The sequence below is a fragment of the Chaetodon auriga genome, chromosome 23, assembly GCF_051107435.1.
Source record: "Chaetodon auriga isolate fChaAug3 chromosome 23, fChaAug3.hap1, whole genome shotgun sequence".
Lineage (NCBI taxonomy): Eukaryota > Metazoa > Chordata > Actinopteri > Chaetodontiformes > Chaetodontidae > Chaetodon > Chaetodon auriga.
In genome coordinates, this window is record NC_135096.1 from 9190100 (window position 1) to 9205375 (window position 15276).

The 15276-nt window shown below is 42.8% G+C and overlaps 2 protein-coding genes across 3 annotated transcripts in view; one reads left to right on the forward strand and one right to left on the reverse strand.

Moving 5' to 3' along the window:
• On the reverse strand, positions 1 to 5058 carry LOC143316107 (gamma-crystallin S-like). 2 transcript variants are annotated; one of them, XM_076723814.1, is made up of 3 exons: positions 5044 to 5058; positions 550 to 792; positions 1 to 273 (listed from the first exon to the last, which is right to left on the reverse strand). In XM_076723814.1, exons 1-3 carry the CDS (start codon positions 5056 to 5058, stop codon positions 1 to 3), a joined length of 531 nt encoding a protein of 176 aa, XP_076579929.1. The 2 variants fall into 2 exon arrangements, with proteins under 2 accessions (XP_076579929.1, XP_076579930.1); XM_076723815.1 differs by lacking the exon at positions 5044 to 5058 and adding an exon at positions 1115 to 1123.
• Positions 4736 to 15276, forward strand: part of LOC143316106 (DNA-binding protein SATB2-like) — a 27460-nt gene continuing 16919 nt past the window's right edge. The window contains exons 1-2 of the mRNA XM_076723813.1: positions 4736 to 4816; positions 12781 to 13017. Coding sequence (XP_076579928.1) covers positions 12825 to 13017 — 193 coding nt within the window. The 5' untranslated portion in view covers positions 4736 to 4816; positions 12781 to 12824. The remainder of the gene's footprint in view (positions 4817 to 12780; positions 13018 to 15276) is intronic.

Here is a 15276-nt window from a genome sequence, read left to right on the forward strand (position 1 = left end):
CTACTCAGTTAGCTTTCTAAAAGACTGTACAGTGGGGCAGACGGCGCCCCAGTCCACCGGCTTGCGGTACTCTCCTTTCTCCAGCAGGTACTGGCGGCCCTTGTAGTTGGGGTGCTCGTAGAAGACCCACCAGCCTCCCAGAACCCTGCAGGAGTGAACCTCCCTCCAGTGGAACTTCTCCAGCACGGAGGGACAGTCCTCTGTCGCCTCGAACACCTGACCCGAAAAGTCCCCCTTAACGTAGAGCTGGATCTTGTTAGGATCTCCACTGGCCTGGAGGATGAAGGCAAAGGAGACAAGAGGGTTTGCAGAGATGTGGTGCACACATGGATGGAAGTTTGCTAATTGCAGCATAATTCAGCATCTTTAAATTCAAGTCTTTCCATACAAATCAGATTACTCCAGGACTGAGCATTGCACTGCCTAGTAACATAGCATGATCACAGGCTCAGCCAAACCAGCGTTTCATTCATCCATCACAGCCATCACCACTGTAATCTTGATGCCTGCACCCTAACTGCTACAAATCAAGTATATTTAAAGGCTTACGAAGTGAATTATCTTGCAGGAGCTGACTCTGTCGTTGAGGCCGATCCAGCTCTGGTAGTTGGGGTACTCGCCCCTGGTCAGGACGTACTGGTAGCCCATGTAGTTTGGTCTCTCGTAGATCACCCAGGTCCCGCTCTCCACCCGCACTGAGTTACAGCGACTCAGGTAGGAGTGGAAGTCGCTGCAGTCGCTGTCGCACTCATACCTGCGACCCTGGTAGTTCTTGTCCTCATAGAAGATGATCTGGAGGATGGTGCATGAGTGAGTATCAAGAAATCTGAACTGACTGAGAAAGGTGCTTAGCTGTCATATTAGTTTTGTGAGCTTGTAAATGAAGTTTCTGTCTGTAAACTGCTCTGTTTCATGATCCTGAGCTGCATTTTACAAGCTCTGAGGCAGAAACATGCTCCTTGTGTATAACCACAACAAAGGATCAACAAGACTTCGGACCAGTTTTCTACTGACTGTTCAGACTTCAACAATGCAGGTACAACACAAATACCACCAAGCAGCACTTTCTGCATTATTTCTTCACTGTAAGGTTAAATCTGTCACCTCTACTCACCCTGCCCATCCTGGGACTAGCTGTGCTCCACCGTCTGGTCTCCCTTGAATATGTGTGTGCTATGTAGAGTAAATGTAGAGTATGTATGTGTGTGTGAGTGTGTGCTCATATGTGCCCTTGCTCTCTTTTATACCTTCAGAGCCCTCTATAATTGAGACAATTGCTTTGTCATGAGAATGAGATCCAAAATTTGAGTCAGTGGTTCCATTGCTAGTCATGTTTTCCAGAAAGAGGCTGTGGGATTAGACTGCATAAAGACCTCAGCCACTGACCAACTCTTTACAGCAAACTGTAAACACACTACACACAGAGAGAGATACGCACAAACACACTCTGACATAAATACAAATATTATGGGCCGCTATTTGATGATTGTGTAAATGTTAACCTGTAGTGGTTGCTGAACCCAGTCAGGACTGTGGCGCAAACCTGTGCAAAACTGTCTGCACAAAACAGCCAAGTCAGCTTTCTGTGTGCAGCAACCAACTTTGACGAGCAACAGCAGCACGGAGCTGAACTTCAACACACAGGCAAACATGCAGTATATGCTCCATATTAAGGACCACAATGCTGCATTATATAGCACATTCAGTTCAGCTCTCAGCTGGTATATTACAGTACAAAGAAGCGGCTGTGGGAGTCTTGTATGGACTTCACAAATCAATGCAATGCATCTTAAGCTGCATTTCCTCTAGTGACCACCAGATGTCGGTGTTGTTTCATATTTTGTCACCTTACGACTCCCCTGATTTTAACCTGAACCCAACTTTACAACTTTATATAAAGGAATATGATACAATGCAACACTAAATCATGTTGCATTATCTTATATTCCTTTATATCAACTGAAGACTCAACTCTAACTTTGCTGCAAATCATATAATGTTTTAGGTCACAATGTGCATCAGAGGTGAAGCAAAGTAATGGAATTCTTCAGATGTCCAAGCAGTTATTTTCATATTTTTATCTTAATATCTTGTGTAGTTTTTCTTTAGGTGGACATAGTTATCGATATAGTTAAGTGCTATAAACAATCAAACCTCTGTCCTTTGATTATTTGCATGTTGTTAATGGGCATTACTTAAATCAATGAGGGATTCTGTTTTCACACAGAGTATATTTTTTATTCCTCTGGCCATAACGCAGACTAGATGTTACATTTCTCACTGAAACTCTTCTGAAACTAGCTGAGGATTAACCTGCACTCCTGGAATATCACGCAGTGCAAAGGTGGCCCTTGACTTTTCTATGATTTGGCAATCAGCTGGCACAGGTAGGTGTAGGGTCTCTAAGTATGTGGAGAATTAGTCTGAAACTACCAGATAGCACTGCCTCTTGTCCTCACACAGATCTACACCTACTTTTTTCATGTTCTTCAAAGTAATACAGAGAGTATTGGTGACTCTTTCCTCTCTGCTTTTGTTCTCTCTGCAAACTGACTTACTTTTGTTACTTTTAACAGATTCTATGATTGTTGTTGTTGTTGTTGTTGTGCTTATGGAGCACACACAGAGGGATAGTGTCCAGATCATGAGTTATTACTCAGATTACTCAGTGTGTTAGATCTGTCAGTGATTCTGGGTGGAGTGATCACAGGTGAAGGAGTTGGAGGCTTGGGCGTAATAGTAGAGGCAGGTTCAATGGTCTGAATGGGACGTCTGACATTTACATGTCCAGGATGTAGTCTATTATGAATATGTATCAGCTGTAACAACTTGAAAGCACAATCAATATTATTGACTAGTTGTTTTCATCCAATCCTACATCTCATTTTAGAGCATTTAACACAACTGCAGACAGCAAACCTGAATACCAACATGTCAAAGCAGCAACCGCACAGTCCACAACATGAATATTTGGAATATTTATCCATATATTTTGCAACCACAGCCGTGCTGGGGGCATCGCTGAGGACGGCAGGAAACAGGACGTGTGGAACATTTCATTGGATTGGTGCAGCTTGTAATGCTTCATCTTTTGTTAAAGAGCATCTTTGATCTTACACATACAACCCCTGTTCATGGTGAGTGACTTGTGGTGAGCTGTCAAAGATACTCAGGATGACGTAGGACAGACAAGCGCGAGCAGTTTGCACACACAACCAACAGAGGTGCACTGTTTCAACCAAGTGGACCCAAATTCAGCACACAGGCTCAGGGAGCTCTGATAGGAGGCAGAGCGAGTGATCCGATGGCGGGCTGGCAGGGAGAGGGGAGATGAAGGTGGTGGCGGAGAGCAGGCAGATAGGCCAACGAAGGAGGTGTGGAGCACGGGGAAACATAACGTCAGCAAAAGGGAGCAAAAGAGTTTAAGGTTTGGCCTGAAACGCAGCTCCAAGTGTAACTGACAGAACGATCTTCGTGAAGACTAGAGGGAAAGCTGGGGCTGCGTACTGCTGCTACTTTACCACATATATGGTGAGAATTTTGGGGTAAAAGTCAGAATTTCTGAGATTAAATTCACAGTTGTTGAAGATAAAAGTCAGAAATGTAAACGATTAAAATGATTAAAACTCCAAATTTAAGTCTCATTTATTGTTCATAAATGTCCAAAAACATATTGTCATGTAAAAAGTTTATCAGCCATAATACCCAGCTGTATCTGACTAGCTATAATACCCATGTCTTTATTAAGTCAAGCATTAATTACACAGTTTACTCTCTTTGGCATAAACTCCATGTGTACAAAACAATAACAGTTCATTCCATCCAAGCAGAGCAAAGAATTCAAATGGCTGTTGGCATAAACATAAACCGTTGGAGACTGGACCTTTAAAGCAGCAGTCAGAACCTACCAATCATGTCCAGTTAAAGGGACAATGCCAGAGTTTGAGCCAAAGCTACGCATTTCAGTGAGGGAGGAAGGTTTGCCCGGGAACGCTCAGCTCGGGTCAAAAAAACTCCCCAGAGCATATTTTTGTCCCTTTTAACCCTCTAATGTTTTTCCACCAGAAGGGGGCAGACAGTCATTTTCTCCGTCGTGTCGACTGTGATCATTCGTAACTTTTAAAATACTGTGTGTATCTCATCAGTCTGTGATCCCACACACACACACACACACACACACACACACACACACACACACACACACAGTCTACAGATCCCTGAGCTGCTACTTTAGAAAGTATCACAGTATTTCTATTACAGAACGGTGACATTGTTCCTATGATGAACCTCTGACATAAATCACCTTTACCTCACACTCTCTTCACTCCTCCTCCTCCTCCTCCTCCTCCTCCTCCACTCTGCTTTTATCGGGGAAATTAATTATCATTTCTAAATCTGTGATCACATTATTCATTTAGCTTTTTACCCATCTACCTCCACCTTCTCCAATAATTTGTATTTTTCTGCTGGAGAGCTTTAATGTTAAAGATGATTATATGAAGACAGTCATAAATGTAACTATTTTTAACATATGTCAGCCTGTCTCTGGGTTTCCCTCCCTAACCCCATCCCCTCCCTGCCTCCCTCCCTCCCTCCCTCCCTCTACATGTGTCATTTTACTGCTCTTTATTCAGCAGGCAGCAGCAGTCTGCCCTCATCGCTCCTTGTCTTTATATCTCCTTGCTCGTTCTGCTGCTGTGCTGCTTTTTGTCACAAAGGGAAACGTTGGGAAACTCATACTCTCTCAGGCTGGATTCGCTCGTTTTCACCAATGGATGGAGTTTATTCCCCAGCAAGCACAGTGACTTCTTAAAAAGTGAGTGAGCATTTACTGCAAAAGTTCCTAATCTGCCGAGATGACAGCTGACTGAAAGCTACCGATAAAAACTTAGCAAAGTGTGAGAAAATGTCCCGCTGAAACAGGTCAAATGTAAAGCAAAATGATAGATAGTCGTGCAAATATTCAGACATGCCTGACAATGAAGTCATGTATCACACATCAGGAGACTGAAGAGGTTACAGTATCAAGTTTTATGGCAGAACAGACTCAGACAGCATGCAGTGTGTGGCAATGTGACAGCAGTTTAACAGAACTGCACACATATTTATATGTTAGTAAATGTCGTGCTTATTAACAGCTGATCCTGTGGACTTAAAGTGTTTGGTTTTTAGTAAAGTAAAGAAGATTTAATGCCAAAACATATAGAACTGTAACCGAGTGTAACCTAGACCATAAAAAATGTACTTTTCTGTAATTAATGAACAGAAACAGATATTAATAGTATTAGTAGGAAAACAGAGTTGTCACTTTTTATAATAGAAATTATTATTATTATTTTTTTTTTTTTAGAAATGGTGGTGAAAATAGAGAAGTTGTCCCATTACGCAATATTTGGCACACTTACACTTGATATGGAAGTGTATGAAAGTGAAGCTGCATATGATCATTTTTACATTATGGATCCGTTTTTTGAAAATTGAAATTTTTTTAAAACCAAATTTTCTTTTGAAATAAATATTTTTTGTTTGTTTGTTTGTTTGTTTACTCATCATCAGTTTTACAGAGCTGACATTGGGCTTCTCTGATGTTGATGAAGTGGCACTTTCTCTTCCTTTCACACTCCTCACATTACAACTCTTACAATGTCTTGTTTTGCTTTAATAGAAATAGTAATATTTTTATGTGGCTTTCAAGTAACCTGACAAGCACTTTGGAGCATTTGACTATAAATCATTTTTCCCTCGTGTGATGGAAGCTTAATTTTAACTGTTGAACAATCTGTCACATCCTTTCCTTTCACACAGTCCTTGGATTGGCACTGGGGGTCACCAATAATTTGAAATAAATGTAATTTTCTAATTAGCTTTCAGATTTTGCTATGGAAATTTCAAAGCCTGTCATGTTCAGCCAGCGCTGCGTTCACAGTCGCTGATGACGACCAGTGAAAGATTACTAAAGTTTAATGGTCATACTCAGGAAAATGGAAAATGTTGAGCACCTTAGGTGATGAAAAATTAAACAGCTGCTTTAAAGTAAGTTTTTCATTCTCGTAACTGAGGATTTATATTTTTTACAATCAATCTAAACTGCTGTGGTTAAATCTGTATCTTAAATTTAATATGCTTTGACTGATCAGATAATCTCTCAGTGGCATTTGCTGCTTTTCAGACTGCATGTTTCTGTCAAAGTGCTGTTTTAAAGGTATAAAACAGCTGTTAGAAACATAAAGACACTCCTTAATGCTTGGGAATAGACTTTGAAAGGAGAACAAAGTGTCACTAATTTCCTCACTGATTGGTTTGAGGAGGCCTATCCCAGCATGCCTCGGGCAGACGGCAGGTCAGAAAAGTCTTATTTAGAGGTTTTAAACCGTTTTCATGAGTCTGTTATAATTGTCTTTGTCAGTTTCTGTGACACTCTCGCGGCGATCCCCAGGCATGGCTGCACGGTGCGAGTGTGATAAAAAGGCCCTTAGCTCACAAGTTTGTTCTTTCAATGCAACCAAACTCAATTCAAAAGACAAATAAATCAACATTGCCTTCTTTAAAACAGCATCCCAAGAAACAAAATTTTAATATTCTTCAACTGGCCCTTTTCACATACACTGGTTAAACACAGCTGCAGGTAATAGAATTAATAATAAATAGCCAGAATGTTTGATTCATTGTGCCATTATGCATAAACATGAAAAGACTGTTTTGTCACCGCCATTGTTGTCAGTGCTCATTGGTTCGTTTGGCGCACCTGAATCAAGCGGAGCCATTATTAGCCTAATTGTATTAGCTGCAGCTGTGTTTGTCCTGCTGTGACACATCAGGTGAGAAGCCTGCGCCTCTTAATCCTGCCATGGGGAGCACAGGCAGCAGGGAGAAACAGTGTGTCACAGCACTGAATTAAGTTAGCGCTTGTGTCCCAGAGGAGACTGATTTGGTCAGTATTTAAGAGGTGCACGCTGGCTGATAAGGAGTAAAAAATGATGATGTGAATGGAAATCACTGCTTCTTCATGCGAGGTCAGGGCGAGATCTCCTTTGAAACAAGTTACAAACACACTCAATCGTTAAAGAAAAGGAAATAAATCTTGAGCTTTTCAGGAGCAGAATATGGCTTAATGTTATATGATAGAATGTGCTCCTTTTTATTAAAACTAAGTCTGTTTTTGCCAAATAACTCTTAAAAATGATGGCATAATGATGAAAATTTCTCTCAGAGTTGACTTAAATGTATTTCTTTTACTGGACATAAAGAATGAAAACAAAAAGAAAAGTGAATGTAGAGACTTTCCAAGGGATTTCAGTTCAGTACAAGACAAATGAAAAAGCAGAACGTGGACAAAAACATTTAAAAAATGCAGTGAAAGTGATCATTTCACATGACAGACTGAGGAAAAGGGCTGCTGTCTCACTGAGTATCTGAATATCCTGATATCCACAGTGTTTCCTGTGATGAACCAGTTTATGGCCATGAGAAGACATCTAATCTAAACAAAGTCTGCTTCATTCATTCACAGGAGTTCATCAGCTGCTAATTGAAGCAATTTAGCTCAGGTGTGTAGGCTTTCACTGTGGAGTCGCAGCTCACTGTGAGGCTGGCCGAGCAGCTGAAAGGCACGCAGAGAACTTTTCATGTGAAGAAGCAAAAGTTATGCTTACACACAAAGTGCACCTTTGAGATCGAACCAACATGATCTGTGCAGCTCTGTCTTCAGGAAACACTTGCCAAGACAGTTTTTCTCAAACGTTTGACACTTGCATTGTTTAAATCTTTGTTTGCCAGAGGCAGTCTTCTTCCTTCATGCCTTTGCTGGTCCTGCTTGTTGCATGTCATGGAGTGTTACCGCCACCTGCACATCAGTGAAACCATGGACTCAGGGTTGTGTATTGCATTACCTGCGAGCGTGTGCGTGCATTAGAAAACCAGAGATTTTACCTCTTGTCTGTCCATGTGCATGTATGATGCGTTTGGATCCACTCACTTAAACTCTCTATCAGTGAACATGTAAAATTCCTGTAAAGCCTCTAAATCAGAGCCTGCCTAAATGCATCGTACAGTATTTTGCAGCCAGTGGAGTGGAGGTTTTCTGTGTGCTTCGACGTGACTCGTCAGCTGGAGGCCGGTGTGACTGTACATTTGGCCTCCACGTGTGCCAGTAAAGTGAACCGTGTTGGGAGTGTGTGTGTGTTCTCTTGGCTGTGCACCCTTTGAACGTGATGCTTCAAGTGGTTTTATGTGTGTGAATGAGTGAGTGAAAGTGAAGACATTTTTGATACACCGGGCCCCAAGCGAGACGGGGTCTTACACAGGCCAGCCTCTCGACAACAGAGGGCCTGAGCAAGGTTTTCTTTGGCCGAGAGAGAAATAAAAGTGGAAGCAATATATCTAGTTTAACTACAAAAACCATATAAAGCTGTTGGTTAATGGGGACAACATGACAGCCCTTTAATTATGTAGAATACAACATGCCTGCAGTCTATAAGGTGGCATGATCCTCACATGGCATTAATACATAAAACACATCGGTAGTGAACATGCCTTCATTCAACACAGGTTCATTACACCTTAAATCAGAGGCAACATCCTCAAGGCACACACACACACAGGCTGATTCAATATAAAAGCAGCACACATGATGATGAGACGACTGGACGGGGTTTTCAAATGTGAACATCTATGAGCCAAATATAATAATATCGAACAGCCAAAATAAATATATATAGAGAGGAGAGATTAGTGATTGTGAGCCATTGATTGGCTTCTCCTGGCAAGATTTGTGGGGCCCTTCACCAATAACAGGCCCCCAAACACGACCCCTTTTTTATATTGCATTAGAAAACAATAAAGTAATTCACCTTCATCCTACACTTTGTTTGAGATCATGTGACTGTTCAGCCCTGAAACACCTGCATCGTCTTGACTTTAGGATCAATATCTCGCTGATTGTGCTGAAACTGAAAGTTCTAAAAACTGTTCGTCTAATATCAATGTAAAAACACATTTCAAAGCTGGAAATTAGTAATTCCATGTCCAAACACTTAAAAGCTCCACAAACTGAAGGCTTGTCACGCTCTGATTTGACTGTCTGTACGTGCACGGTGCTCCGTGAGTTTCTTTCAAACACGTCTTTTTTCCCCTCCACATTTTATGTCTCATTAATGACTTAAATATTGTTCTGGTTAGAGGAGAAAATATGAAGGAGAGAAGGAGGCTGATTATCATAAATTGCCCCAAATATTCCAAAAATGTGTTCAGTAAAACGCAGTTCAGGAGAGAGAAGGCAGTTTATGCTTTGAGAGTTAACATGCAATCTAATTATTTTTACATTTTGATTTTTGGGATTTTTTTTTTTTTTTTTGTGGCTTGCATTCCTGTTGGAGTTGCTCATGATGTGATTCAGAAGGTAATCTAATCTCATCGTTATACACTTTGATTTTTCCAGCGATGTGCCTCGCATTCCTGCTTCAGCTGCTTTTCAGCGTGTGAGGTGTCTGACTGGACCTGTGTCGAGCTCAGCGCAACATGAAAAGGGCTTCACCGCCATTGTGTTGTTGCTCGGTATGTGTTGATTTGAGAAAACAACTTAGACGGAAATAAAGCGTTTAGTTATTTTCCTCCCCGGAGCAAAATTAAGTCCCACCAGGATTTATTGGGAAATTTCAGATGTTTTTTGGTTTTGGGGAACTGGAGAATGCTCATAATGATTAAATCTGTTTTATTATAAAAGATTGATGGGTAAAGTCGGAAAGGCGGCGTGGGAGGGACAGCTGCGCCCAGAAGGACAGACCAGCAACAGGATCAACATGGTGGTCTTTCAGTCCTAAAACTGCTTTTCAGTTGGATATTTTTGGAAAACAATACATGTAGTATTTTCAGTTTCTGGAGGGATGTTGTGAACATCAGAGTATTTGACTGGAGGACAGAGATTCAGCCCCAGGCTTGTCCGTTGGGACCGGCCTGGGCTGGGGTGGAGGGCTCGGGGGTGGGGGTGCTCGCTCAGTTGTGATTGGCCAGCGAGCCCAGTCCCGGAACACACGCAGCACGCTCTCATGCACACACAGAGGGCTGGTAAAGAGACAGACAGGGCCGGTAAAAACTTCATGGATTTTTTTTTTTTTTTTTTTTGATGGTCCGCCGGCCCACCGATGCCACGGCCCACCAGGATTTGTCCCGTGCTGCCAGATGGCCAGCGCAGCACTGCACCCAATCAGACATGTCAAACACGACAGCAGACAGCAAACCAGGTTGAAACCAAGTGAAGGGAGTTTTTCACCCACCACAGAGGCTCACCCTGAGACTCACGGTTTGTCCTGCCAGTGGTTCCTGGTTGGTTTCACCTTTCCAGGTATGGAGTGTGTTCTCGGTGGGAGGGATTGTTGCCCTTGTTGCAGAGGAGGAGATGCCATTGTTTTACAGCATTGTTGTGGGTGCTATGGACAGATCTATAGCAGGCACAGAGGAAGGCCACCATAGAAGAAGAAAGCAGGAACAGAACTTTTCCATTGACGATATGTGGCTGCTTCCTTGTTATTATTGTCTTCATACTTTGTTTATCTGATCTCTGGTGTGTTTTGGAAGGAGGCAGAAGAGGAAGGGATTGGGTCTGGGGTACCACAGACCATCAACCAATCAACAAGGAGCACATGCAGCTCGCAGACTGTCAGCTGTCCCCTGCTTCCAATGTTTGTGCTAAACACATTACACTTCCCCTGTGAAATGATGCTGATTTAATGCGAGTTGCTTTGAAGAAATCAGTAAGTTTGGAGGCAAATTGTCTAAAACAGTTATTTCACTCATATAAAGCCAAACGCAGTAAAGGGAGACAGATCACAATCTCTCTCTCTGAAGCAAAGCAGGGCAGGACCTCGTGCTCGTTTTTCTTGTTTGTGTTGGACGGGCTTTTTTAACAGCAGCTATTAATTTTGCATGTGTGTTTTATTATAATCATGTGTCGCTGTTGAGTTCGGATCCATGTGTCGCCGACGGCTTTACGGCCATACCAGTGGAAACCACACAGTGTGAGGAGAAACACAAAGCAAAGAGCAGACGGCTCTCCCAAATGGACTGCGCAGAGTTTATTTAGTCATGCGTGATGCTGCAGATTCTTGGTTTACTCTTCATATATATTTTTTTGAGGTTTTGCTGACATTAAATTGTAGAATGTAGTTCTGAAACTCGAGCTCTCTGGCAGTAAAGCATTGCATAGAAACCGTTTTATAGCGATTGAAACACGATGTTTCATATGTGTGTGTGGAGATAATGCAATCAAATGGGTTTTAGTTTTACTTTTTTATATGCTTTTCCATTTTTACCATAGTGTGAAGCGAATTCTTGCAGTAGTACATGCAGTAGTCGAACACACGGCGACCTGAGACGTAAACATTTAACCCGGCAGTGTTCACTTAGAAAATGTCTTAATGCCTATGCTTTGGGCTGGAAGATGAAAAACTCATTTATCAGAAGAGAAAAATACACTTATATCACTCTCATATGTGCGTGAAACATGGCGAAACAGTCAGACGTTATCTTGGATGAGCCTGGAAACAAGGCAAAACCATTAGCTTGACCAGTAACAGAATCCAACTACCAGCACCTCTAAAGCTCAGTCTTGTGAAGTTATGTAATTCAACCTGTATGACCTATTTGGTGCTGTCATGTCTTGTGATGGCATGCATTATGATGTACTCTGTCCCTTCCTGGTTTGTTCAGTCATCTCATTCTGTTGTCATGTCCATTTTCGTTCTACTGTATCTTGTCACATCCTGCCATGTTGTCTCATGTCCTGTTATGTCAACCTGCGCAGCAAAAAATACAAAGTGAAGGCTTAAATCGCATCATTGTACTTCCTCACCTGATGTCATCTTGTTAGCAGGAGCGTCATACTCACACCAAAGGTTCCTCATGTATATTAGATTAGTAGATTGTCGTATATCTTGAAGCACATTAAGTACAGATATTTGAAATACCCCTGATATCATAAAAAGACAACTATGCTGACTGAAAAATGTTAAGATTTATCAAAATCTGCTAAATGCTTTCATTAGCATATGTCACAGCCTCATTATCATAGACTGCAACGGTGATCATGGTGGAACAGTTTGCAGCTGAAGTGCCAACGAGAACAGTGTCCAACACAACCATGAAAATTCTCACGCCGTCGTCATTTACAGTTTTATATTTCATACAATAAAGGTTTATTCTAGCTTTCTGCTTTTCTTCCCGCTTCCAGTCCACAGAGTGCACTGTCACAGCGTTCCTCACCTTACGCACCCTCGCGTCTGTCATTATAACATATCGTTTACTCCCATGTGTCTAAACAGAGAATAATATACTTGCCTGTGTTTAGTCTGAGTGAATGCCACTTGCTGACCTGTGATTTGTCCCAGATGCCTCCGTCTGTTGTGGTTGTCCCTACCGCTCTTGTATGTGAATAACAAAGAACTGCGTTCAGTGTATTGGTTGGGGAGGAATTGATCAAAGTTGTTGATGAAACAGTCTGTGACGGCTCTTCACTGTCAACGCTGGCAAAGTATGAAAGATGATAAACTTGACACAGCGTGTGTAGATGCACCGTGTGAGGAGCATTTCAGCTTGTTTTAGTTCTGGGTTTTCCACTGGAAGGAGTTACTGATATAGTAACTGCATCATCATCATCCTTAGCCCTCTCTAACTCAAACCTTAAACAAAAGTGGTGAAAATACACATGATCATCTGTTTTCAGTAGCTGGATGCGACCTGTCTGTATGTCTTGTCAAGCGCTAAAGCAAGCTCTTTGTTCTCTCCCAGCTTCACACGCTGTGCTGGGTTCTCCTCCTGGGATTTTCAGGGGGATGGAGCAGGGCGGAGGTGCAGGCGGGGGAACGGAGAGCCCCAGCCTTCGGGACAGCGGCAGCCCAGAGGAGAGAGGGGAGAGCCCAGCCTCCAGCGGCCCCCCGCCAAGCAAGTTGAGCCGCCTTGAGGTCAATGGCAGCCCAGCAGCTCCACGAATCAGGCAGAACGGCACACAGCTGAGACCACTGGGAGGTGGGACATTCACACACACACACAGACACACATATTATGTGGATCCACATAAACACGCATGTTAAAATAGATGCTTAAAATACCATCCAATTAGCATAATGCTCTAATGCTTATTTAGCACCACGTACACACTCACTCACACCAAGATATTGAGGAGAGAGACAGGGAGAATTCAGGTACCACCAGCTGTCCCGAAACCCCAGTCTGCTTCTTCAAGGTGTTCCAGTAGACACATGTGACCATGACCATACAGTGCACTCAGCACACCGTGACCACTTACTGGCTACCTTCACACAGGTCCTGTCACTTCAGGTACAGGTCAAGTAGGTGAGAGGAACCAGAATGCTTCAAGGTCTGGATCAGGTTAGATGTTCCCCAGATGTCTGGACATACTGCCACACTACTGTTACTCTATTTCTGTTTTTTTCTGGTCATACTTAATATCAGAGGCCTCTGAAGGCCTTCAGTCTGTTATTCATTTATTTCTGCCCTGTTTGAAAATGTACTATTTCCCAAGGTGAGTCTTCATATGTTATTTGTCAAACCAACAGTGACACGAATCAGAGAAAATCAGCAATCCTTAATGTAACGGCAGACACAGTGTTTGGTGTTTGGCTTAATTTCTGAAGTATTAAAACTGTTGTTTGGAAGAGAAAGAGCATGGCATGCATCAAGTGCTCCCAGCCAGAATCCAGCAGTTATACTTAATATGTTTTGATTCAACTCACAAATCTCTTACCTTTTGGAGATGCTGAGGAAGGGTCAGTAAGCTTGTTGGTTGGTTGCACAGCATCTGAAAACCACTTCCTCCACACCTCTGCAGCGTTTGGAGGGGCTGCGTGCAGCAGTTTTTCTAACCGTTGACACACATTTCACACGACTGCGTAGAGCGGAGGTGAGAAAATTGGCAGGATTTGAATTCTCTCTAAAACTCTTTATTCAGCTCTTTATCACTACTTTCATCACTTTTCATGAGTTTATCCCAGGAGAGGGATCCCTTTGCTTTGTTGCTCTTCCTCAGGTTTCTTCTAGCTTTTACTGTAAAAGGGTTTTGTTCTGTTTTGTTTGAGGAACTTTTCTTCATCCTAACTGCAGATCTAAAGACAGAAGGTGTCATATGCTGTGCAGATTGCAAAGTTCAGAACGTTTGTCTGAAAAATGTGCGGCGTTTGCCCTGTTTGAACAATTGGCACGCCTCTCCCCTCTCGACCACGGCAGTCTCGTCACCCTGCGCAGCCACCTGAGCAGCTATGAACTCATAATACAAGCTCGTTAATTCTCTCACTTCCAGAATAAGGAGATCGCTGGCTGCTCGTATGTGCACCAGAACTCAACGTTTGCTTAAATGTTAGCATTGAGTGTTCACACAAGGCACCAAAATAAAGTCTACCAAGGACATGTGGATGATGTTGGTGTCTACTGTCTGTGGGTGGGGTGGCCACACACACACACACACACACACACACACACACACACACACACACACACACACGCACATTCTGCATTGGTACAGTATTACAGAGCAGCATGTACCCTCTGAAATACCTAACACACAACACGCTCACGCACAGATGCCCATTATTCTCTCATGCAGTTGAAAACATCATCATGCATCATCACACAAACATTGTAACCATACACACACACACACACACACACACACACACACACACACTCACACACCCAGATATTCGACTGGGTTACCTCCCTCCACCCTTCCACTGAGTGGTTGGCTTATTGGCCGATAGCGTGCCTGATGCTGCTGTGGTTTGGCTCGGGCTGATCTGTCGCAGCCTCATCAGGAGGAGGATTGATAGCTAGTTAATTAGCAGTTCCTGTGGGACAGAGCAGCGGACTGGGTGGGTGTGAATGGTTCCAGGCTTGTATGAGCTCAGTAATTGCCCAATAACGAGTCTAGACCAGTGCGCAGGAATAAGTCTTACCGCTGGAGTTGTGGCATCGCTCCTGAGTGGCTGAATGATACAGATATTATGACCAGCAGCGCCTCACGAGTTCTGAAGAGATCTGGAGACAAGTCTTACTCTTTGTGGGTTTTAATATGCGGTGCAAATACAAATATACTTGTACAGTCTTACACTGACTTATATTCACACTGGCAGCTGCCCAGTTTAACCAGAGTGTTGCACTGAGACCACCAAGCAGGCAGCTGCTCTTCAGCAACACTGACACACTCCGTCAGTGGAGAGACGGCCTTGTATTCTAGAGGAATCCTGTTCACAATGCTGAAACATGGATAAG

Coding starts and splice junctions, on each gene's coding strand:
- LOC143316107 (XM_076723814.1), bottom strand. Junction 274..549: donor CCTGCAAGATAATTCACTTC/GTAAGCCTTTAA, acceptor TTCATCCTCCAG/GCCAGTGGAGATCCTAACAA.